The sequence below is a fragment of the Scardinius erythrophthalmus genome (assembly GCF_964197995.2).
Source record: "Scardinius erythrophthalmus genome assembly, chromosome: 9".
Lineage (NCBI taxonomy): Eukaryota > Metazoa > Chordata > Actinopteri > Cypriniformes > Leuciscidae > Scardinius > Scardinius erythrophthalmus.
Genome location: NC_138229.1, coordinates 16,586,422 through 16,607,968, shown reverse-complemented (window position 1 = coordinate 16,607,968; position 21,547 = coordinate 16,586,422). Strand labels below are relative to the sequence as shown.

At 35.6% G+C, this 21,547-nt stretch overlaps 1 protein-coding gene across 1 annotated transcript; it reads right to left on the bottom strand.

The window, feature by feature from the left end:
* Positions 1–212: 212 nt before the first annotated feature.
* On the bottom strand, positions 213–10,843 carry atp6v0b (ATPase H+ transporting V0 subunit b). Its single transcript, XM_081373563.1, has 8 exons — positions 10,538–10,843; positions 9,769–9,817; positions 9,503–9,586; positions 9,125–9,202; positions 8,749–8,818; positions 8,520–8,571; positions 8,222–8,412; positions 213–2,220 (listed from the first exon to the last, which is right to left on the bottom strand). The coding sequence occupies exons 1-8, from the start codon at positions 10,605–10,607 to the stop codon at positions 2,194–2,196; spliced, it is 621 nt and encodes a 206-aa protein (XP_081229689.1). The 5' UTR covers positions 10,608–10,843; the 3' UTR covers positions 213–2,193.
* Between the last annotated feature and the right edge of the window lie 10,704 nt (positions 10,844–21,547).

Sequence of the window (21,547 nt, the reverse complement as noted above, 5' to 3'; positions counted from 1 at the left end):
CCCAAACATTTGAATAGTAGTGTATTTCCTCCTGCAATATGGCAATGAGGGGGTAGTCAGTTTACTTCTATTGGCTGATCGATCATGGAATGTGCAGTTCCACATCTATAGTGTAAAGCACTTAAATATAAATTAATTATTAGTCATCTGTTAAGTGTTTGAGTTATGCTATGCAATGCTACGGCTGATACTGTACAATAAACAGAAAACATGGTGTTGGACTTTTCCACATTTCTTTTTTATTTCTTAGAGGACAATTATGAAGTCTAGAGGATCCACTTGTACACATCAAAACAATGGAATCACCACATAAACATATTTAACAATCACTGAAACAGGAGAAATGGAAAAAAGGTCAACTCCTGAACCACTAGACCACAGACAGCCAATCCAGGTCCTGGAAGCCCCACTATAATGAGACCTAAAGCAGCCTCGTAGTGTGATCCCCAGGAGTGGGTTGAACCACCGAGTCATTACAACCAGGTCTAAGTTGGAATGGTTTAAAATAAACATTTGCAGGTAAAGAATGAGGGTGAAAAAAACAATACAAATAATGCATCACTCCACAAATCCAGTACAAGAATAACAGATAAACTTGTTCACCAGACTTGAAGTGATTCACGAGTCTTTAGTGCTTTACAGATGGGGTACGCAGTTTGATTGATCATTAGAAACTAAAACAACAGAAAATTAACAGAAGTTGATTTTGGACATTCAGCGGTTAGTAAAATCATGTTTAAGTGTGTACCTCCAATTCACAAACACATCATTGACAGAAAAGCATTTAAGTACAGCTAAAAGAAGGTAAACTGATCTTGCAAGTTTGATCATTGTTATAACCAGTGGTTTACTGTTAGAATTCAATAACCTATGGACATTAGCGAAGGGAAAACACCATATTTCATTTTACGTGAGTGAAAGTGAGGATTAAATGGGTTGTTGTACTGCTAAATATACTGAAAGTAGGTCTTCTTAAAACATTTCAAGTGGACGAAAAATTTGGGTTGTGAAAATGCGATCTTAAAATCCAGTAACCTGGTTTTAATTTGCGTTAAAATAAATATGGAATCTAATGTCTGCAATCAATTAAAGTTTGCTGTGCTGTTCTGCTCTGCTCTGAACTTCCTGGGCTATCATTTTCAGAATTAAATGAGCAACAAAGTTGATGTTACATATCGTTCATCCAGCTTTGATTGTAGACTGTATTATACAGTAACGACAGGGACCTAGGGGATAAAGACCACTTCTTGCTTCCAAAAAATAAAAATACAAAAAGTAAACAAAAATCACCAGACAACTAGGGAAATACAGAATGGCAAACACCCTCATGCTTCACACACACAAAAATAAACAGCTGCATTTAATATGTACACGCATCAGATTATTATATCCTCTTATTTTTAACTCCGTTGAACTGAAGATAGCCCTACAAAGTGAGGGACCACACCGGTAGAAATACAATTGGAGACTGGTATTCTTTTTTCTTTTCTTTTTTAACATAGTTTTGGTATAACTGTTTTCTCAAAGATATTGTTTACTTGAATTAAACATAGTAGCAACATGAAAACACAACAAATGAGAGTGAGATCAGGTCAAGCACACTGGATACACCAGGTGTCATCACGCAAATACAAGAATATTCTTGCATACAGCGATCAAGAGAACACTTTACGATTTACAGCCATCCGACGCAAAGAACCACACTAATGCAATTGATCACTTTTCTTGTACTGTACAGAACAATCACAACGAATTATATATATTGAAATTTGAGATGATTACAAACATAACACTCTGTGTGTCAAAACAGACCAGAAGATTGGGTCTACTGACAGTCTTTTCTGTCTGCAGGGTCATTGTTTATATTATTAGGCAATTTTAACTCAAATAAAAATTCTAATGTTTAAATTTGCTATTATGGCATCATGGAGGTATGGCCAAAAACATTAAGTGATATTTTCATTTTCAGTATTATGAGATGCCAAACTAGGTGTGTCGTCAAAGATCTGCCTTTGACATCATGATCATGCACTCTTTTAAGACAAATTGGTGCACATACAATAATTCAATCTTCAGAAAATGATGGTTAAAAACAGACACAAAGGAAAATACATTTAAATAATTTACTATGTATTTACACCTCCTGTTTGCACCAGCAACACAGCGTCTTTGATCTGTAGGTCGTGTAGTCATCTAATCTCCCATTTTTACTTTCGATGTCTAAACAGAGAGAGAAACAATGTTAATGACTTTACAGGTAAAAAAAAAAATGAACAAGGTTAACAGACAAAATTTTAAATCTCATGGCCACAAAACATATTCTCCTGAACAGACTGAATATTGCATGGATGAACCAAAACGATATCAAAACCATCTTGCAACTGCAAAAGCCATATGATATGACCGTTTTAATAGGAGTTGCTCTTGTGGGGCTAAATAATCTCAATCTGAATTCAAGTATGCATGTCAGATCAATTTACAGTGCGTGACTGGAAATGCTGATAAAATATTCATCCAGAGGGTGGTCATAAGTAGCTAGATGGATATTCATGAGAAATAATTCAAAAGATGATCCTGCTGGAAACCAGATGGGGAAGAATATGCTTCATGACAGCACTTTATCTGTTAGGTAAACCAAAGGCTTGTTCACATGAAGAATGTAGTGAAACTAAAGGTCAATTAACATACAATCCATGATTGGACAATGCACATTTTACTCTTTTAAAAGCAAAATACAAGCCATCTGATGACATGATTTACGAATAATGGGTGTAATGACAATAATACTACTGTGCTTTGATAATAGTAGTGCTGTTGGAATAAAACAGTGCATGAAAGGTACAGTATAAAAACAAATAAAAATCAGACCAGGTCCATAGAACTACATGATTCACTTTAAATTCTTGTTTAAAATAAATGGCCACAACAAATACTTACTCTGTGTAAAAAAATAAGATGACAATGTCATTTGAGTTCTCTCATTCATTATTTATTAATGAATAAAGGTCACTCATAAAGGCCAAATGCTTTCAAAGTAGAATATGTTATTGAAAAAAAAAATTAAATCGTACCACCTCGTGGATTTCAAAATGTTTAATTGAAAACCTGAAATGTCTTATACTTTAATATTCTCTGCTGTCAGTAGAAATCAATTGACCAAGAATGATAAGGTCATGCTAACAATTCAAGGCTCATGATTTGCTGCTAAAAGTGGGACAGGACAAAACCTTTTTACATTACATTTATGTATCTGGCAGATAATTTTATTTTTTCATAACACAAAAAAAAGTGGCAATACTTTACAATAAGATTTAATTAGTTACCTACTTTAGTTAACTAAAGTAAATGTAACTAAAGTAATGTAACATAAGTTGCACTCTTACAGTTTACTTCATACCTGGATACTTTTAATACTCTAGACCCATTTTAGATCCATTTTAGTGCCTATCCATTGGGGTGTTCCACAGGGATCTATTCTTGGCCATCTTTTTTGTTTTGTTTTGTGCGCCTTTAGGCCTATATAATTATTTTTTTGCTGTTCTTTGAATTAGTCAATTATTTTAAATAAAATTAAAATCATTCATTATTTCATTATTACATAATGATTTAATTTCTATAGGCTAATATAATTAATAATTTCTATTGGTAACAGTAGTGGGTTGGTGTTTGTATATCAGTTCTAACACTGCTATTTTGAGGTATCACCATATGTCATCATTCTGTTTTCTTTAGATTAGAAGACTATATGATTTCAAGGGGAATGTATAGACTTAAAATCCTGGGTGTTGTGACACTGTTTTTGCTTTTAGATCAACAAATACTAACCCAAAATAATTGTCTTGATAATGTCATGCATAAGACTTTTTTTTTTTTTCTGTCCTGGATTCAGTCTTGACTCGGACTCAAACCTTTTTGGACTCGGTCTTGTCTTGGACTCGACTAGTCCTGGTCTTGGACTCGACAAAGGTGGTCTTGACTACAGCCCTAGCTCGAAGTATCACCAGGGGCTCTACACATGAACTTGAGCATTGACTACATTGTTTGTGTACACTAAGTTAAGTAAGGGTTAATGCCCGACGAGGTGTCCATTATCAGGTATTAATGGACGACGGCGAGGCGTGAACCGAGGCGAGGCGTGAACCGTCCGACGCGCAGCGGAGGGCATTGTAATTGTAAATGTAAAAAGGCATTGTAATACCTGCTAATGGACACCTCGAAGGGCATTAACCCGCTTATACCATGGTCACTTACGAAAGAAAGAAATATTTAATCAATTAATAATACTTTAATGTGTTCTAGAGTAAAAATCGTGAGGGTTTTTATTTATTAAGTCGAGCGCACTATTTAATATCTCCCGTATACAGGCGTTGCCAAGCAACGTGGCCACAGCGACCCGACCGCAGCAGTTGATCAGTGAGTTTGAGCCAGCGCAATCATTTAGAACTGTCATCAGGCAAATTGACGGGACGCCTTTCCTAGGTGTACATTATCACTTTTTATACCATGGTCTGGGTGAATACTCGATTCTGATTGGCTGCAGGGTGTCCGTTAAAAAGTGATAATGGACATCTAGGAAAGGCGTCCCGTCAATTTGCCTGATGACAGTTCTAAATGATTGCGCTGGCTCAAACTCACTGATCAACTGCTGCGGTCGGGTCGCTGTGATATTAAATAGTGCGCTCGACTTAATAAATAAAAACCCTCACGATTTTTACTCTAAAACACATTAAAGTATTATTAATTGATTAAATATTTCTTTCTTTCGTAAGTAACCATGGTATAAGCGGGTTAATGCCCTTCGAGGTGTCCATTATCAGGTTTTAATGGACTTCCGCTGCGCGTCGGACGGTTCACGCCTCGCCGTCGTCCATTAAAACCTGATAATGGACACCTCGTCGGGCATTAACCCTTACTTAACGGACACCCTGCAGCCAATCAGAATCGAGTATTCACCCAGACAATGGTATAACTAAAAAGAAAGGTTTTGTACGACTCACTTTATCAGTTAGTGTTTCCGGTGGCTGGAATTTTGTCAGTCAAAAGTAGTCAATCTCCGAATGCAACGCAATGAACTGACTCCATATGAGGAAATGTCATGAACTTGTAATTTCAACTTAGATAAAAAATGATCCATGAATTTATATGGAAACAAGCTTTAGAAGCTTTCCATCTTTACTCTCCTCATGTTACGTTGCATTCGGAGATCGACTACTTTTGACTTGACAAAATTCCAGCCACCGGAAACACTGATAAGCTGATAAAGTGAGTCGTACCAAACCTTTCTTTTTAGTAAACTTTGTGTACACAAACAATCTAGTCAATGCTCAAGTTCATGTGTCAGACATCCCAACCTGCACAAAGTCATTTCCGGGAGTCAAGAAATCTCCAACGGGGGGGGGGGGGGGGGGGGGGGGGGGGAATTCGGTTCTGATTAATTCGGTTCGAGAAATCTCCAACGGAGGTGGGGGGGGGGGTTGGTGTTTCTGATTAATTCGGTTCGAGAGTAGAGATAAAATCCCGATGCACACACAGGGAACTACACTGCGACCAAAATGGTCGCATATGCGACCTTTTGAAATGCCATTGCGACCCTAATTTTTAATGGGTCGCAAATGTATCACTGATTATTTTTGTACCTATGTTTTAGGCAATATGCTATGATTTACTATGAGCATTTATTAAAACTGAAATGTGTATTTTAAGAATACGTTTTATAACGTGCTCTGCCTCGAGCATTCAAAACATCAAGTTAACTTCAGCCCCGCGACCGTTACTTAGATTAAAACGTAGCCTACCATTGTATCAGTGCTGCGCGAGCGGCTCTCGCTCTCTCTCTCTCTCTCTCTCTCTCTCTCTCTCTCTCTCACACAAACACGGATATTTAACGTTTTATATTTTAACGTGTTCTAACGTGTGCGTTCCTTCCTCAGCGCGTACATGTGAAGCTCACATGCACTAAAAGCCTGTCTACCAGCGCCTGGATACTAGTTATCTTTCGAGTCTTATTGTGCTTATACTGTTAAATACACACAAGGTTTAGATAAACAAAGTCGGTTATGTCTAAAGTGAAAGCAAACTTGAGAAAATTGAGTAAATCTGCTTGTCAAATACGTGTATAGACGCGTCGCGCGCAACTCTTAAAGAGACAGTAGCAATAGTAAACACGCTGCCGCTTGTCCTTAAAGGGATAGTTCACCCAAAAATAATTTACGCACTCTAATGTTGTTCCAAACCTGTATTAATTTCCTTCTAATATTTTCTAATATTTTTCTAATATTAATATTTTGAAGAATGTGGCTATCCAGTAGCTGGTCCCCATTGACTTCCAAAGGAGAAAAATATACTATGGAAGTCACTGGGGTACATCAACTGTTTGGTTACCCACATTCTTCCAAATAACTTTTATTTTCAACAGAAGAAAGAAACTCATTCGAGTTTAAAACAACTTCAGAGAGTAAATTATGACAATTTGAATTTTTAGGAGAACTATTCCTTTAATGTTAATAAAACAACAAAATGCAAATAGAAAATCACACACTGCTCTTGACTGAAGTAGCTTTAATAAGTATCAATGTATAATTTATACAGTGAAGTCTATTTTGTTTTATTTTCATATTTGTTAATTTAATTACTTTCTTCAATGCTACTGTTAAATACTGAAGCTGAAAACATAAAACACTGTTTATTTAATTTGTGTATTAAGTTGTGTATGTGTAATGTGCATCTTTGATCTTAATATTTAATAACAAAGAAAATAATGACAAATATTTGTTATCTTCGTCTGCCATTTTTTTATATATATGTTTTGTTACCCAAGGCTTTGTTTTTAAAATATGGACATACGTTTTGGCTGTAATGCTCAGTCGCAAAATAGTAAAACCAACATAAAGAATCGTGATAAAATCGTGAAAGCGTGATTTTCCTGAAAAAAAATCATGATACAATATTTTTGCCATTGGAATAATAAATTAAGTAGCCTATCTTAATTGTACACAATGTTCCTGTTTTTTTTTTTTTGTTTGTTTGTTTTTTTACTGTTTTATGCCATAACAGCAATATTAATATTGGTTATTATCGTTATCGACCACAAATTTCACATCGGTGCATCACTACTTAAGAGTTCAGGAGTCTGCCCTGTGCCAACCATAGCATGTTGAAATCCATTTAGGAGAAAATTTATCCCAACCAATGTTAAAGAAAACAAAAACAAGAAGGCATGTGGTTTAAAAGTAGGCAAGTAAAATAAAAAGCACATCTGTATGCAATACAGTTTCATTATTGTTCATTATTATGCAGAGCGGCTTACTATAAATAATTTGTGCGACCAAATCATGTTTTGCGCCAGTAACTGAAAAAGTTAGTAGCGCAAGTGCCACCAGTGGAAAAGGTTAGTGTAGTTCCCTGACACACGCACACTAGCGCACACACGCAAGGTATCTCGCTCCCTCTCTCTGCCGTGCGCGCGCTGCACTTGCGCGCTCTTGCTTCCGGGAGATTTTAACTGATTTGCGGGCATCAGGGAGCCGCTATCAATATGCGGGAGACTCCCGGAACTTCCGGGAGACTTGGGATGTCTGATGTGTAGAGCCCCTGGTGATACTTTAAGTACAGTTTTATGTTGTGTCGAGCCTTCTTAGTGTTTTAAAAATAGCAATTTTGATGCTATCATAGAAGTTCCCCATGCACTCCCATTCAAAAGGCATTTTGACCTAAAACGAAAATACGGTCAATCTTAAAAGTGGCGTTTCCATTCTAATTATGCTTTTACACGAAAGTTTGACTCGGGTAGATAAACAAAAAGAGCCTAGGTTCAATCTTGGTGAGAGTAACCCTTTAACAAGACTGAACAATACTTCTGCAGCATTTATTATTATTTAATGTTAATTTCAACATTTACTAATACATTATTAAAATGTCATGTGTTAACATTAGTTAATGCACTCTGAACTAACATGAACAAACAATGAACAACTGTATTTGTATTAACCAACATTAAGAAAGATTAATACATACAGTAACATTGCTTATTGTTAGTTCATGTTGGTTAATACATTAACTAATGTTAACAAATGAGACCTAATTGTAAAGTGTTACCAAAAAGTTTAGTTTAAACATTAAAAACTAAAGCTATGCTTTATTTAGTGAACAATGACCACAACAGCTTATATTAAAATATTGCAGGAGAAGAAACATACATGGTAATTTCAGAAAAAACACTTGCCTGCAAGATGGCTACGATCACTCCAAATAGTCCAATGGCACTGCCGAAAATTTCAACAATGAGGATCTTGACAAAGAGGCTGGCATTCTGAGCATCAGCCAGGGCAGCTCCACTGCCCACGATGCCAACACAGATGCCACAGAAGAGGTTTGAAAAGCCAACAGTGAGTCCAGCACCAAACATGGAGTAGCCTGAAAAAACAGCACCACTGTGTCATCCAAATTCATTTGGTTGCTCAGAAGAAGCAAAGAAAAATATATTCACTCGAGATGAGAAGTGATTTATAAGTAAAATGCACCTGCTTGGTAGTTCCTTGACCCAATAGTTTCTGGAGTCGTGCCACTGAAGTTCTAAATGACATTAAAAAAAAACAATGTTGAGAACAACTAGCGTACTGTACATGTAATAGAGCTAATTTAAATGACGTAAAAAGCTTGGGGAAAACATCTGCTCTCTTTTCTAAACCTAGAACGTAAGATTTACTCTAAAGCCAATGTGTTCAAAGAATTAAATAAGCTTTAACTTACCTCTGCCAAATTGCTAATGACAATTGCCATGATGATCCCATAAATGGCAACAGCTTCACAAAAGATAATGCTAGAAAGAAAAAAATCAACTGTCAGTAAGTGCAAATGTGAGCCAAAAAAGCCTTAGGCAAGCAAATAAACCCGAGTTACAAGACAGAAGGAATCATAAGAACAAAAGGCTCATCTGACAAAAGTGGCATGAGCCAAATAAATATATATTTTAGAGATGTTTGCCTCAAAATTTGACTTAATTTTAAGTTTAGCCTTTTTTTTTTTCCCCAACAACTAATGTACCCAGGGTTGTCTAAATCAGGATATTAGGCAGCAAAAAAAAGGAGAATCTTTTCACATAAAACTTTAAGCACACTGCATATACCTGACAAGATTTTTGGTCTTGATTCTAGGGGCTTTGACTCCGCCACCAATAATGCTGGACCCAGTGATGTAAATCCCCCTGCAGAGTCACAAGACAACATACATCATTTTCCACATACAAGTATGTCACTGACTGTTTGTTTGGCACCATTCAAATATCTAAATATGTATATACTACAAAAGGAGCATGCTGTAAGCTTTTGCATTAGATCATATTATAGTGAGTGAGCTACTGATAAAAAGAGTTGAATGCTTCTTTTTATGGACCTCTTTCAACTAAGCACTGTAGAAGAGGATATGGAAAACTGTACTATAACATGTCAAAATTTCCCATTGTTGCTTTTGTGACAGACTAAAAAGAGGAAATGGACAGTCTCACCATGCAGCTCCAACAACAGACAGAGAGATGGCCAGGCCAATTCCAAGATTAGCCCACATAAATGGAGAAGTCTCTGTTAAAAACCTGTGACAGAAAAGGTTAGGTTATCAAGACATCATAAGAAGCATTTTATTAATTTACTTCAAGTCTTACATTAAGTTTTGTGGATATCAGTTATATAACAAATGTTACTGTAGTGAACAAGAAAAGCCTGCTTAGCAATAACATGCTTTAATGTTTCAAGGATTGTCTTACTGAACACATACCATGCTATATCAAATCGAAATCCAAGATCAAAAATCGTATAGCAAGTACCTTTGGGGAGAAAAAAAAAAAGATGATTAGTAGTTTTTAAGTTACATAGTGATAAAGTATAAAAGTGATATAGTTTTCATCTTAACCAAAAAGAAAACTAAAATCAGTGGAATAATCTGAATAAAAGGCAAAATATGGATAGCCTTTTTCCATTCAGAATCATAGAGGGTATGTGTGAAAGCTCACAGTCATGTGAGAGCCATCTTCCTCATTTAGTCATAAAACCCTGTTTAACTGCCTTAGAACTAAGTTACTTTTTTTTTTTATCCATATTACATGTTGAATTTTGTTACTGTGCTATTCCAGCCCATGTGTGGAGAAGAACAGAATATAAATAATAGACAAACATTTCAACTCTAACGTTAGCTGAAATGATTTACGTTCTCATCAAAGCAGGTGTATGTCTAATTCTCAATGTCAGCCTTTAAAATTGTTGGTACTATCACTAGATCTCGAATTTAAAATGTTTACACCAATTTTTTATGACAACAGAACAGCCTTTAATACCATTCAAATGATATTTCAATTATTATTTGACGTAATCGTGCTAGTGCATGACAGCTAACGTCAGTTGATGCTAGCCAGAAAATGGCTTTCCGGCTAAAGAAACATGAGAACCAGAGAAAGATTATAAAGATATCTGCGTACGAATAAAGATAATTATATTAAGATGCGTGTGTTATTTATGTGCTTGTGTCAGCAGGACTCGTTAGCGCTTACCGACAATCAGGATGGTCGTCCAGAAGGCCAAAGTGACCCCGGTGTATAAAATTGCGTGCCCGTTCATCATCCACTCCAACAACAGCGCCAGTTTTGCTCTCTAAAGGTTCTCCCACGAATAAACCTAAAGCTACTGTGATGTTATTTTCTGTTGGATAACTGTATTTTGAAGAGAAATGGATTCCTGTGAGCCCTTCGAAGCGACGAAGGCTGTAAATCCTGCATCCATCAGAGGGGAAGGAGTCACCAGCTGATCATGTGACGAGCTCGAGCTGTGCACGTGACGCAAAACGTCACTCTTCCTTTTCGTGATCTCCGGTCAGCTCATATTAGTTTCCCTCTGTCGATATATCTAATAACATAAGCAAACAATTTAAACATATTCATTGAATTTAGCTACTTTGCTAAGCGACATTTTACTAAGAAAATATAGATGTTCTTTTGTTTTGCTACTGTCCGTTTGTCTGCCATACATATTTTGTCATTTATTCACATATTGTCTGTTGTCTATAAAAAAAAAAGACATCGGCAACTCTGTCATGTTCATTTTCATAAGATTAATAAATATAACATTTTCTGGGATTTTTTTTAAATTAGATCTATCTATCTATCTATCTATCTATCTATCTATCTATCTATCTATCTATCTATCTATCTATCTATCAGGTTTAAGAGAAACTGATTGTAAATAGTCCGAAGAAGGGAAATATTAACTTTATTATATTCATAAAAGATTAAAGTACATTTTCAGCCAATTTTTATGGCTTTTAAAAATAAATATTTTAAATAAAAAATAAGGTTTAGGAAAAACTTATTGTAAAACAGTCAGAATAAGAAGGACTATAATAAACACCTGAAAAAGAACAAAAAAAAGTCGTTTTAAATTTAAATTTATTGCAGTTCATCTTTTAACCAGACGATGGCAGTAAATTCCAAATAATGAGGAAATGGTTTGTCAGAAGAAAATCCACCGATTACTTGTATCATCATTCTAAACCTCAGGAGAAAACTTCTGACAAGTCCAATTGAAACTCTCAATCTGCTTAATGTTACTTAACTGGAGGTGCAAATACTGTGTCATTTCTGACAGAAAGGATAGTGTGTTTTTCAAACAGACATTAGGCTACTACTGATATATTATCTGTACCATCTGAACTGTGAATGCCTGGAACATGGTGGGTAAACAGGTAAAAAATGTGTTAGATAGTTTTGTACGTAGCCCATTTGTCAGTCAGACAGTGATAGAAGTTTCTGGGTTCTGCAATACATAGGCATCACGGGAGTCTTATTTCCAGTGCTAGTAGAGGATGGTGAGCTTCACACCAATTTCCTATCTTCACCTGTCAGTACCTGAGAAATTCATCACTAGCAAACAGTGAATTCTATGGACAGGCTTTATTTGCTTTCTTTCCTTGTGGCAAAGTCAGGCTTGTTCATTTACTTTTGATGGCATATGCTATGTAGCCTGCACAGATGGTGTGGTGGTGCTCTTGCCCTTTTGGTCTCTGACTAGATGAGTGCCCTTTTTAAGTCATAAGTGCATTTTTAATTTTATTATATACTTTAGGTTTTATTTTAATTTGGCTTCTGCGAGACCGCACAAGCCCCTGGCCCTGTTCTTACCCCACTTCATAGCCACCACCCACCACGAAAATCGATCGGAGCTGCATTGGTGACAGCCAGTAACCATAGTGTTTACACTAAGCTTTGCATTGCGTCACTGCTGCAAATTAAACCACTATACGACACTATAAGTATTTCTACACCTAGGCAATAGCCAAACGTTAAGTTAAACAACAAAAAAGTTTGGGGTAAAATAGCGTCATGCGATTGCGATTTTGTCTTTTATGTTTATATTATATAGGCTTAACCAATATCACACGAGCAAAAGAGTTGTTTTCCCAAATATCAGCACGATTGCAAATGTAATTTGTATATTTTCATTTTAATACAACAGTTGAATAAACAATAACATTTTAAAAACAGTTTTTGCTCAATTTTATGAACGGAATTCGAAAATGAATCGTTCATGAATGAATCAGGTGGTTTGAGTGAATCAGTGAATGAATGGTTTTTTGACTCGCATATTAAGACCCCTATTTTTTTACAGTCTGTGGTTAAGACTTGACGCCACTTAGACTACACTGCAAAAAATGCTTTTCTTACTTAGTATTTTTGTTTTGTTTCCAGTCTAAATATCTAAACATTCTTAAATCAAGAAGCATTTACTAGAGAAGTAAAATGACATAAGAAATTCTATTTTGTTTTAAGATAAAAAGAAAGTAATTTAAGTAATTTTTGCTTAAAACAAGCAAAATAATCTGCCAATGGGGTAAGCAAAAAAATCTGAATAAGAATGGAAAACAAGAAAAAAAATCTTAATTCAAGTGGAAAAAAAGATTTTTTTGCTTACCCCATTGGCAGATAATTTTGCTTGTTTTAAGCAAAAATTACTTAAATTACTTTCTTTTTATCTTAAAACAAAATAGAATTTCTTATGTCATTTTACTTCTCTAGTAAACGCTTCTTGATGTAAGAATTTTTAGATATTTAGACTGGAAACAAAACAAAAATACTAACTAAGAAAGCATTTTTTGCAGTGTACTGGTGGTTTCAGTTTCATATAAAAGAATCATATAGAAAAGTATAATTTCATATTTCTATAGCTATTCCAAATTTGACACTTATTTCATAACATTATTACTGCAACTGTAATTGCAGTCTATGCATCTAAATAATAGCACAGTAATAAGAAAGTCATTTCTATCAATAATGCACAACATTGATTTTGCTCATTTACCAATTCCAGCATAATGCCTGTGTGTACCAATTACAAATTCCTGAATAAGGACATTTTAATTTATTTAAATAAAGTATTTTAAAGGTGTTCTAACTTGCCCCCCAAAATGTCCCTGTACCAGATTCACATTGACTTCCTGAAATCCATCCATCAGTATAGGCCTCGTTGGTGGGCCAAGAAACTCGATGTTGTAATTGTAACATTTCATATGCTTAAATATGACTCCTATTTGACACAGAGTTTGATTAGAGACTTGTGAAGCAGTTTGAGGCAAGTTCCATTAATGCAATTCACAATTTTGCAATGGAAATTTGTACAAATCGCTGAGCCACAGTCCTCAATTTCTAATTATGAGTGAATGTGTTTTTGTTTTTTTTAATTAGAGCTATTAATGAGCTATTAAAGGTGCTGTAAGAGATCACAGCTGCTTTGCTCATTTTTGCAGGTCCTCGACCTCAATAAGACGTCCTCTCTCAAACCCAACCCTCCAAAGACAGATCAGATCAGCAAACTTCAATACGTCAAAGGCAGCGAAGCATACTGAAAACCAATGTGAATGTTTTTCATTTTTCATGTATATTACAAATAATTTTAGGTTAATGAGATAAAGACTTGAATGAAACTTAAATGAAAGTGCTATGAATACTTTGAAAATAAATAAATAAAGCCAAATAGACAGTAGTTCTCCTGTTATTGAATGCATGGTAATTTTACAAATTTGCCCGGCATGATAAAAGATTTATGATTCATTTTCTATTACTGCTATATTATTCTGTTCTTTCTCATGCAATTGAATACAAGCTGTGTGATTATGCAAGTTCGCATTGAATTCCATCCAACCAAAAGATTGCATTTGTCCTAAAGACAGCCACTGAGTCATCTCCTATATAATCAGTTTAACACATTACACAGCTGGATGGGGGACAAGAGATAATTTAAACGAAAAAGCTCCCTGGGTTAAGTGAGGGAAATTGAAGTGCAAACAACAGTGTAACCAAATAAATGTCCTAAGTGTGTTTTATTCATTCTAGGCACATCTCCACAGCTAAAACTCAGAGAGCAAAAAGCTTTTCAGCTTTAGTAAATGGGACTTAATGAATGTCAAAGCCTATGAAGCATATGTGAGCAGAAGTCACAACACAAGGGTGCATCTGAGAGCACATGATGTATGATAATTTTAACATCGCTCGGCTGAAAGGAATATATGTCCAATATCAGCAGGCTTGGAGCGGCAGATTAATAAAAGGCTGAATGATGCAAACCTGATGTTCTATTCCAACTCACCTGAACGTGTTGTTGTGTGTCACGTGTTGCCTTCTGAACCGAGCGGATGGAGCGTACAGTCCCACGTGTTCTCAGTGTTCGGGCACAACGCTATCAAGAGATGCAATTATGCAGCTTTTCCTGCTAGATTCATTAATAAAACGTCATGTTTTAATTAAACTGGGCTCACAAGTCTTTTTTCCGCATTAATCCTAAATCCCAACACTTGAAAGCTTCTCACATGTTTTGGATAGTTTCTTTGAAAAAAAATAGTACAGATAAGATATCATGAAGCTGGAGGAGAATAAGATTTTGATTGCACATTAAAATGAAGGACATATGAAAACAGACTCTTTTTTTATCACAATCTGTGAAACTCTTTCATGGAATAATGAGAATAGAATTTAAATCGGGAACATGAATCGCATTTTGACATGTCCTTGAACAGGGAACTCGGATGGCATGCCAGCTCTTTCCAGTAATAGTTTTATGACAAACAAAACCAGCTTAACCACCTCATTATAGCAGATAGACATTTTTCTTGCAGCGTTACAGGTAAACGGAGCCAGTACAGCTGCCTCTTGTTTTTAAATGGGGTGTGGTGTTCACGATGATTAAGGATCTGGGCTGCTAACTGAAAGCCTGTGGATTCAGTCCCAAGTATGTGAGTGACCCATCTGGAGAACACAGTCGTAGAGATCAGTCTTTAGTAAAACCCTGAGCTGCTGCAAGAAGCTCCTTGCAATTATTTAACTGTTGCTTTAGGGGGAATATCAGCCAGCCAAGCTGTGGTTCACAGCGTAGTATTATTTGCAACAGTTGAGGAAAAACCTATAATGAGAGAGTGCAGATTGAACATCTCAACTGCACTATTTGTCACAGATTGCTTTTCCAAAACAGATCATTTGTCTGTATTGTCAGGGACGTGCAGAGAGTTCCTCAGGGGCAGGGGCTCAAATGTAAAAAAGGGGCATATATGTGTATATGTGTATATGTATATGTATGTAGATAGGATAGATAGATAGATAGATAGATCTATCTTTTATACATTTTAAAACGCATAACCTTCGCTACGGTTGCGCCTGCCGTCCACAAACACAACCCTCGAAAACGGAGACTGACCTCTTCAGTCAAGACAGTCACACGCAAGTGACACAACCCATAGCAACGAGTCATGGCAACGGCACCTCAGACTGACAGAAACGAAAAAATAAACGTGAATTTAAGCTACTTTAGTTTTGTACACATTGTCATGTCAATCATAATCAAATGCATTGTGTTTTATTGACAACAATATTATCATTGATATTTGTTTGAGAAGGAAAGGGCAGGGGCTCCAGCACCCAAAGTCACCCCCGCCTGGCCTGGCCTGCTGTTCAAATCCACCTTTAAAAAACGATTTTTTTTTAGATTTTACCATTAGATTTACCATTAGATTTTTATTGCTTCAATACTGCAGTGCAATTTTAGATGGAACCATGCAGAATATAAAGATCTGTTTCAATCTGCTATTTTTGTACAGAAAACAATAACATCGAAGGCATCTGTGGATGACCAGATACTCGATTCTCATTCTTAGATTCTGAGGTGTCCTTTTATGTTAAATTTCAAGAAACACTCCTGCAGTAAAATAAAGGGAAAAATAACAAGCAAAGAAGCGATGCCTGAAACAAATCAGCTTTGTTGTGGACAGAGAGAGTTAGAGGAACAACAAGGGTTCATTACTACAGATCCGGATCAGCCAAAAGGAAAGAGATGACTATGTGCTGCATACAGTACATTTCTGCAGAATGCAAGAAATATAACAATATACACATGTGCTATTATTATACGCGTGAATGGCAAAGAGAGAGAAAAAAAAAACAAATTCAAATCCCATACAAACAACTGCCAGTCTCTACTGAACAAAAATTGAAAGTGGGATTGCATAATAGCTCAGAATCAGTAAGAGTTCCTGTTAATCAGGTGCCCTTTGGAGAAAAGAAAGAAAGAAAAATACTTTGCTATTGTATTGTGTTTACAGAGTCCACATCAACATACCTCAACAAAAGTGATGCATATGAATGGAAGTTCACAGGCGAACCATTAACGCAACAAGAGTGTTTTGTTGTCTAACAATTGAATACTAGTCATTAGCAATGATTAAGAGGTCATTTTGTTTGCAATTGTGAAATTAATGTTGAATAGTTAAGTTTAACTGGCAGATATGACAAACTATATCTCTGGTGACCTCAGTATCTGTGCACCAAATCCTAAAGGATAAATCATGTATTCTGCAATTATAAGAGCACTTAGCTACAGTATATATAAACTACTAGAAAGGGTCATTACTGTAAAAATAAAACCAAGACCTGCTTGCAGGCTACTCCAGAATAAATGAATAGAGCCCATGACGAGTGATGGGAAGTCTGATTGTTTTCTGTGAACAGTTCATTTCAATTAACTGTTAAAAATAAATAAATCACTAGTTCATTTAGGAAATCACATATGATGTCACGTATACGCAATTCTATTATTAAAGCACCCAATGAAGTGAAACACGGATGTTTTACATATCACCGGCTGTTGTCAGACTCCTTGTACATACAAAAATCTCACTGGATTATTACAATTAATGGCAAAAGCAATGTTTGGAAATGTAAACTGTTACATTAGATTACTTGAATAAGTACACAATACTTGCGTTTAAAAGTTTAATGCGGCAATTTCTCAAAAAAAAATCCTGTTGTCGCTGGTGCGCAATTAGTTCTGGGTTAGGCAAGGCAACGAAGGATCCATCTGTTGTATCCTTTATTTCACAGGGAAAGAAAGACGGTTTTTGAAGGAGCCTTCAAATTGGGACAGCCTTCGTCGCACAGCGGTGCCGGTGACGCAATCGTCCTTTGAAGGACGCAGCCTCTGAATTGGGACGCAGGTACACAACTAGTACACACAAAGTATTCCATGTAATAAAACCTGCTAAGCAATCCATATAGGCCTACCTGAAAATGTATTAAATGTGTATTTATGCAAGCTATATAGCTGAGCCTGCTACATCCAAACTTAAATGTTTTGTTCCAATTCTCAAAGGACACATTGCGTTACTCTCTACATGTTCTGTAGTTGAGAGAAAACATGCTGAACCATTCCATAACAGACGCTGCGTTATTAATACTTTATTATATTATTTTAAAATTACTTTGGTTGGTTTAACCGTGGTGATTATGAAAAAGAAAACGTTGGCATGGTTACCAACTTCAGGTCTGCAGCTTGCATCTTTCTCAACCACACTGTCCATTATGAGCTCATTGAACTGTAGTCAAATGAAAGGAGGTATTTATATTAAAAGATACCCTACTGTGATGTTTTAATATATAAAAGCTAAGGCTCTGCTCAGGAGTAACATAATATCCCGCAGATAAGCACACTTTAAGAGGTAAGTTTAATGTACATGCACAATTTTAATGCATTCTACAGTTTTTGATGTTGTTAATAGAGAAGCACACATAACAAGACCTGTTGAGAAAAAAAGTCATGCAGAAAGCAAAGATGTGGTAAGATTTGATCTTGATTCAGAAATACAACAATGTATAACTTAATAGTTGTTCTGTCTGTGTTACCATTTAAATATGGACGAGGAACATTCCACACAGGCTGTCACTTTATTGTAATTATTATAAGAAGCTATTTCATTAGGATATTCATTAAATATGCATATTACTTTTATGAATAATGATATTCACATTATGCATTTAACAGGGAAAAAAATGCCAAAGTCTGATTTATTATTCATGGTGCTCACTACAGCGAACATCACTATTACTATAGCTCATAATTACAATAGGGATACAATACTTTTCAAAATGCATGATTTTCGCCTGGTGCCAAAGCTTCATTTGCAAATGTTTTAGAAAATGCATATAATCTCTGCAGTCTCTGCATCAATAAAATGTGCAACATTTAATGTTTTACAAACAAATCAGGGGAGAATGGGGCACAACATGACTTTAGTGCACTTTCTCAGTTTGTGTAAATCAACTTGGGGTTCAGAGTATTTATTTTTTCACACATTCATTTCACACATCTAATACAATTATGTGGTTTTGTTTCATTAATACGTTGTATACTTTTTTCTTGATTTACCCCTGAAAGAATGGAAGTGAAAAGCATGCCCCATACTGTAGGTGGGACATGTTGTAACGTGAGGGGCACATTGTAACATGACCATATGACAGCTTAAAATGTTTTCTGACCTAATCAAACAAGACAAACTAAGACAAAATAATGGGATTTTTTTAATATAGAAAATAAAAATGTTTTTGAGTTTGACAACGAACACACCGCAAAACACAGCTACAGCATAGTTCAAAACAATAATAATTAATAATTTCTGAACATTGACTCTCAGTCTTTATTCACCTTTTTCTCGTGGTTTCTCAATAGAATTCATAAAAGTATTGAATAGAATAGCATAATTCTAACAGTTCCCCATGTGATGGATTTTTTTTATTAATAACTAACATTTGTTTTTCTTGCAGAAACAACAATCATATGTTGATGTATGTGTGCCCTTTCAGAAAACTTGTGCCTTTTGAGTGTGTGTGTGTGTATAAATAACAAATAGGGGAAATTAAACTATATAGATGACTAGGTTTGAAACCCTGTGATTATGAAGGAATCATTACCTAACAACAGAAGGGCTTGTCTAAAAAGAACCAATCAAATTGTGGGAAATTGTGTAAAGTTTCATGTCATTTTGCCATACCCTTATTCTATAAAAACTGTTGTATTTGTATTTTCGGTGGAATCTAATTTTTCCATAAACTCAAAAAAAAAAACTAGATTAATAATTACCATAAGTAAGAAATTTACTTTTACTATGGTTAAATAAATGTTCAGTGATATCTTCCGAAGGTTAATTAATTTTTGCGCAATTTTTTTCTCTATAGTGTTAATATGTTAATATGGCAACAATACACTAAGTTTCATCATGCTACAGTACAGTAGCATGTGTGGAAGTATTTAAAACAAGTGTGTTACAACTAGCCCCGAATTAGATTGTGCCCCGGTCACCCTATATGCAACATCTAATTAATTTAACATAGAATGGAAAGATTTCTAGACATGACGCGAAATCTGGGCACGTAAATTCCTGAAAGTGATGAATGATGGGATACACTTAGCCTCAAAGACCACTCTGAAGCGGTATTAGAGATAGTGTGGATTTAGTGTTCGCTAAGTGTACTGCACTTTGACATTTTTCAGACCAGGGTCTTGCGCACTGCACTCACTTCCTGTTGCGTGCACGTGCTCTCAAGTGGCCAAGTGTGGATATTTGGACAGGCCCTCTGTTTCCTTTCAGTTTAGTTCCTTAGTTACTAATTCCTACCTTTTTATTACCCTGGTTACTGATTTGTCCCACCTGTGTCTATTTTAGTTCTCTGTGTATTTACTGTGTTGTTCTGTTGATTGTCTGTAATTTTTGTCCCTCCATTGACAGTCTACTGAACAACCATTTTGATGCTTCAAAAAGTTAATAAAGAGATCGTAAGACTAATCCGTATGAATTGAGCGGTTTAGATACAATTTTCTAAAGAGAATTGATCGCTTTATATGATGAACATATTTGATTTAGGCTTATATATACGACAAAGTAATAGTTGCATGGACTGTCGATGGAGGGACAGAAATCTCTCAGATTTCATTTAAAATATCTTTATTTGTGTTTCCAAGGTGATCGAAAGTCTAACGGGTTTGGAATAACATGAGGGTAATTGATTATTATTATCATTTTTTTTTATTTTTTTTTTATTTTTTTGGATGAACTAACCCTTGAACAATAACAACATTGTTTTGGACCCCATTAATTTTCATTGTATGATCAAAACCCACCTAATCCACATTATTTAAAATAAATTATTTTGCAGTCCCTAGAAGAAAGTCTGTCATTAGAATGACATTAGTAAATATTTATTTTTTATTTTTTGGATGAACAAGGAGTTCAGCAACCATCCAGTAGCACCACTAAGATTTTCTTAAGAAATGCACAAAAAAAAGTCTGAAATTCTTTTGACCATGTTTCAACACCATCCCTATAGAAGGTGGCAATTTAATAGATTTTACTTACATCCCAGTGTCTGTCTTATCACTTCAAGGAGGCTTCTTGATGTCTACTTTTACTGTTTTTTGCCCATTTTATAAGCCCATCACTAATTTTACTGAAACATTCACTGAGTGGACCAAAGCCTGTCATTTCAGACAGAAAAGAACTCTGGGGAGATTCAGAGACAACATTTCCCTTATTGCACCCCGTATTTCACCAATGCTTTCTTCACATTACCATAAAAAACACTAATTATCTAACTCTTGACGAATCTGAAAGAAGCCTAATTCAGCCTGCCGTAGAGGTGAACATCATCTCCCTTGGTTACCAGCATGAAAAGTAAAAAAAGAAAAGAAAAAAAGAATCATCTTGGTTTTAGCTTTTAAACAAGCCATTTTTCCACTACAGGGTCTAAATAGTCTCTCTAGTTTCTATAATCAGCATCTCTTCAACTGAAACAAACCACTGAGCCACTGCGATCAAATGGATGCTGCTGTTGAAACCACGGGACATTTCAGGTACTTACACATCAGGTTTCATGGCCTCTTCAAGCCCCATCTACCATCAAGAGACACAAGACATTTTGAGTAATGCCATTTCAGACTTCGCTTAATTTATACAGACAGAGAAGCTCATTGTGTGAATTGCAATTTGGAGCCACTTCATCGCCAATTAACTAGCTCTGTAATCATCAACATTCCCAAAAGAGTTCCTACTAAATTTACCGCACACCTTTTCTGAAGGTCTTATTCACACAGGTAAGTGCTTGGTGAGATCAAAGCATTTCCATTTGAAAAGAATTCTTGGTAATAATTACGTAGAAGTGGCTATGCTCTTTTCACCACAGTCTGTTTACAACTGTCAC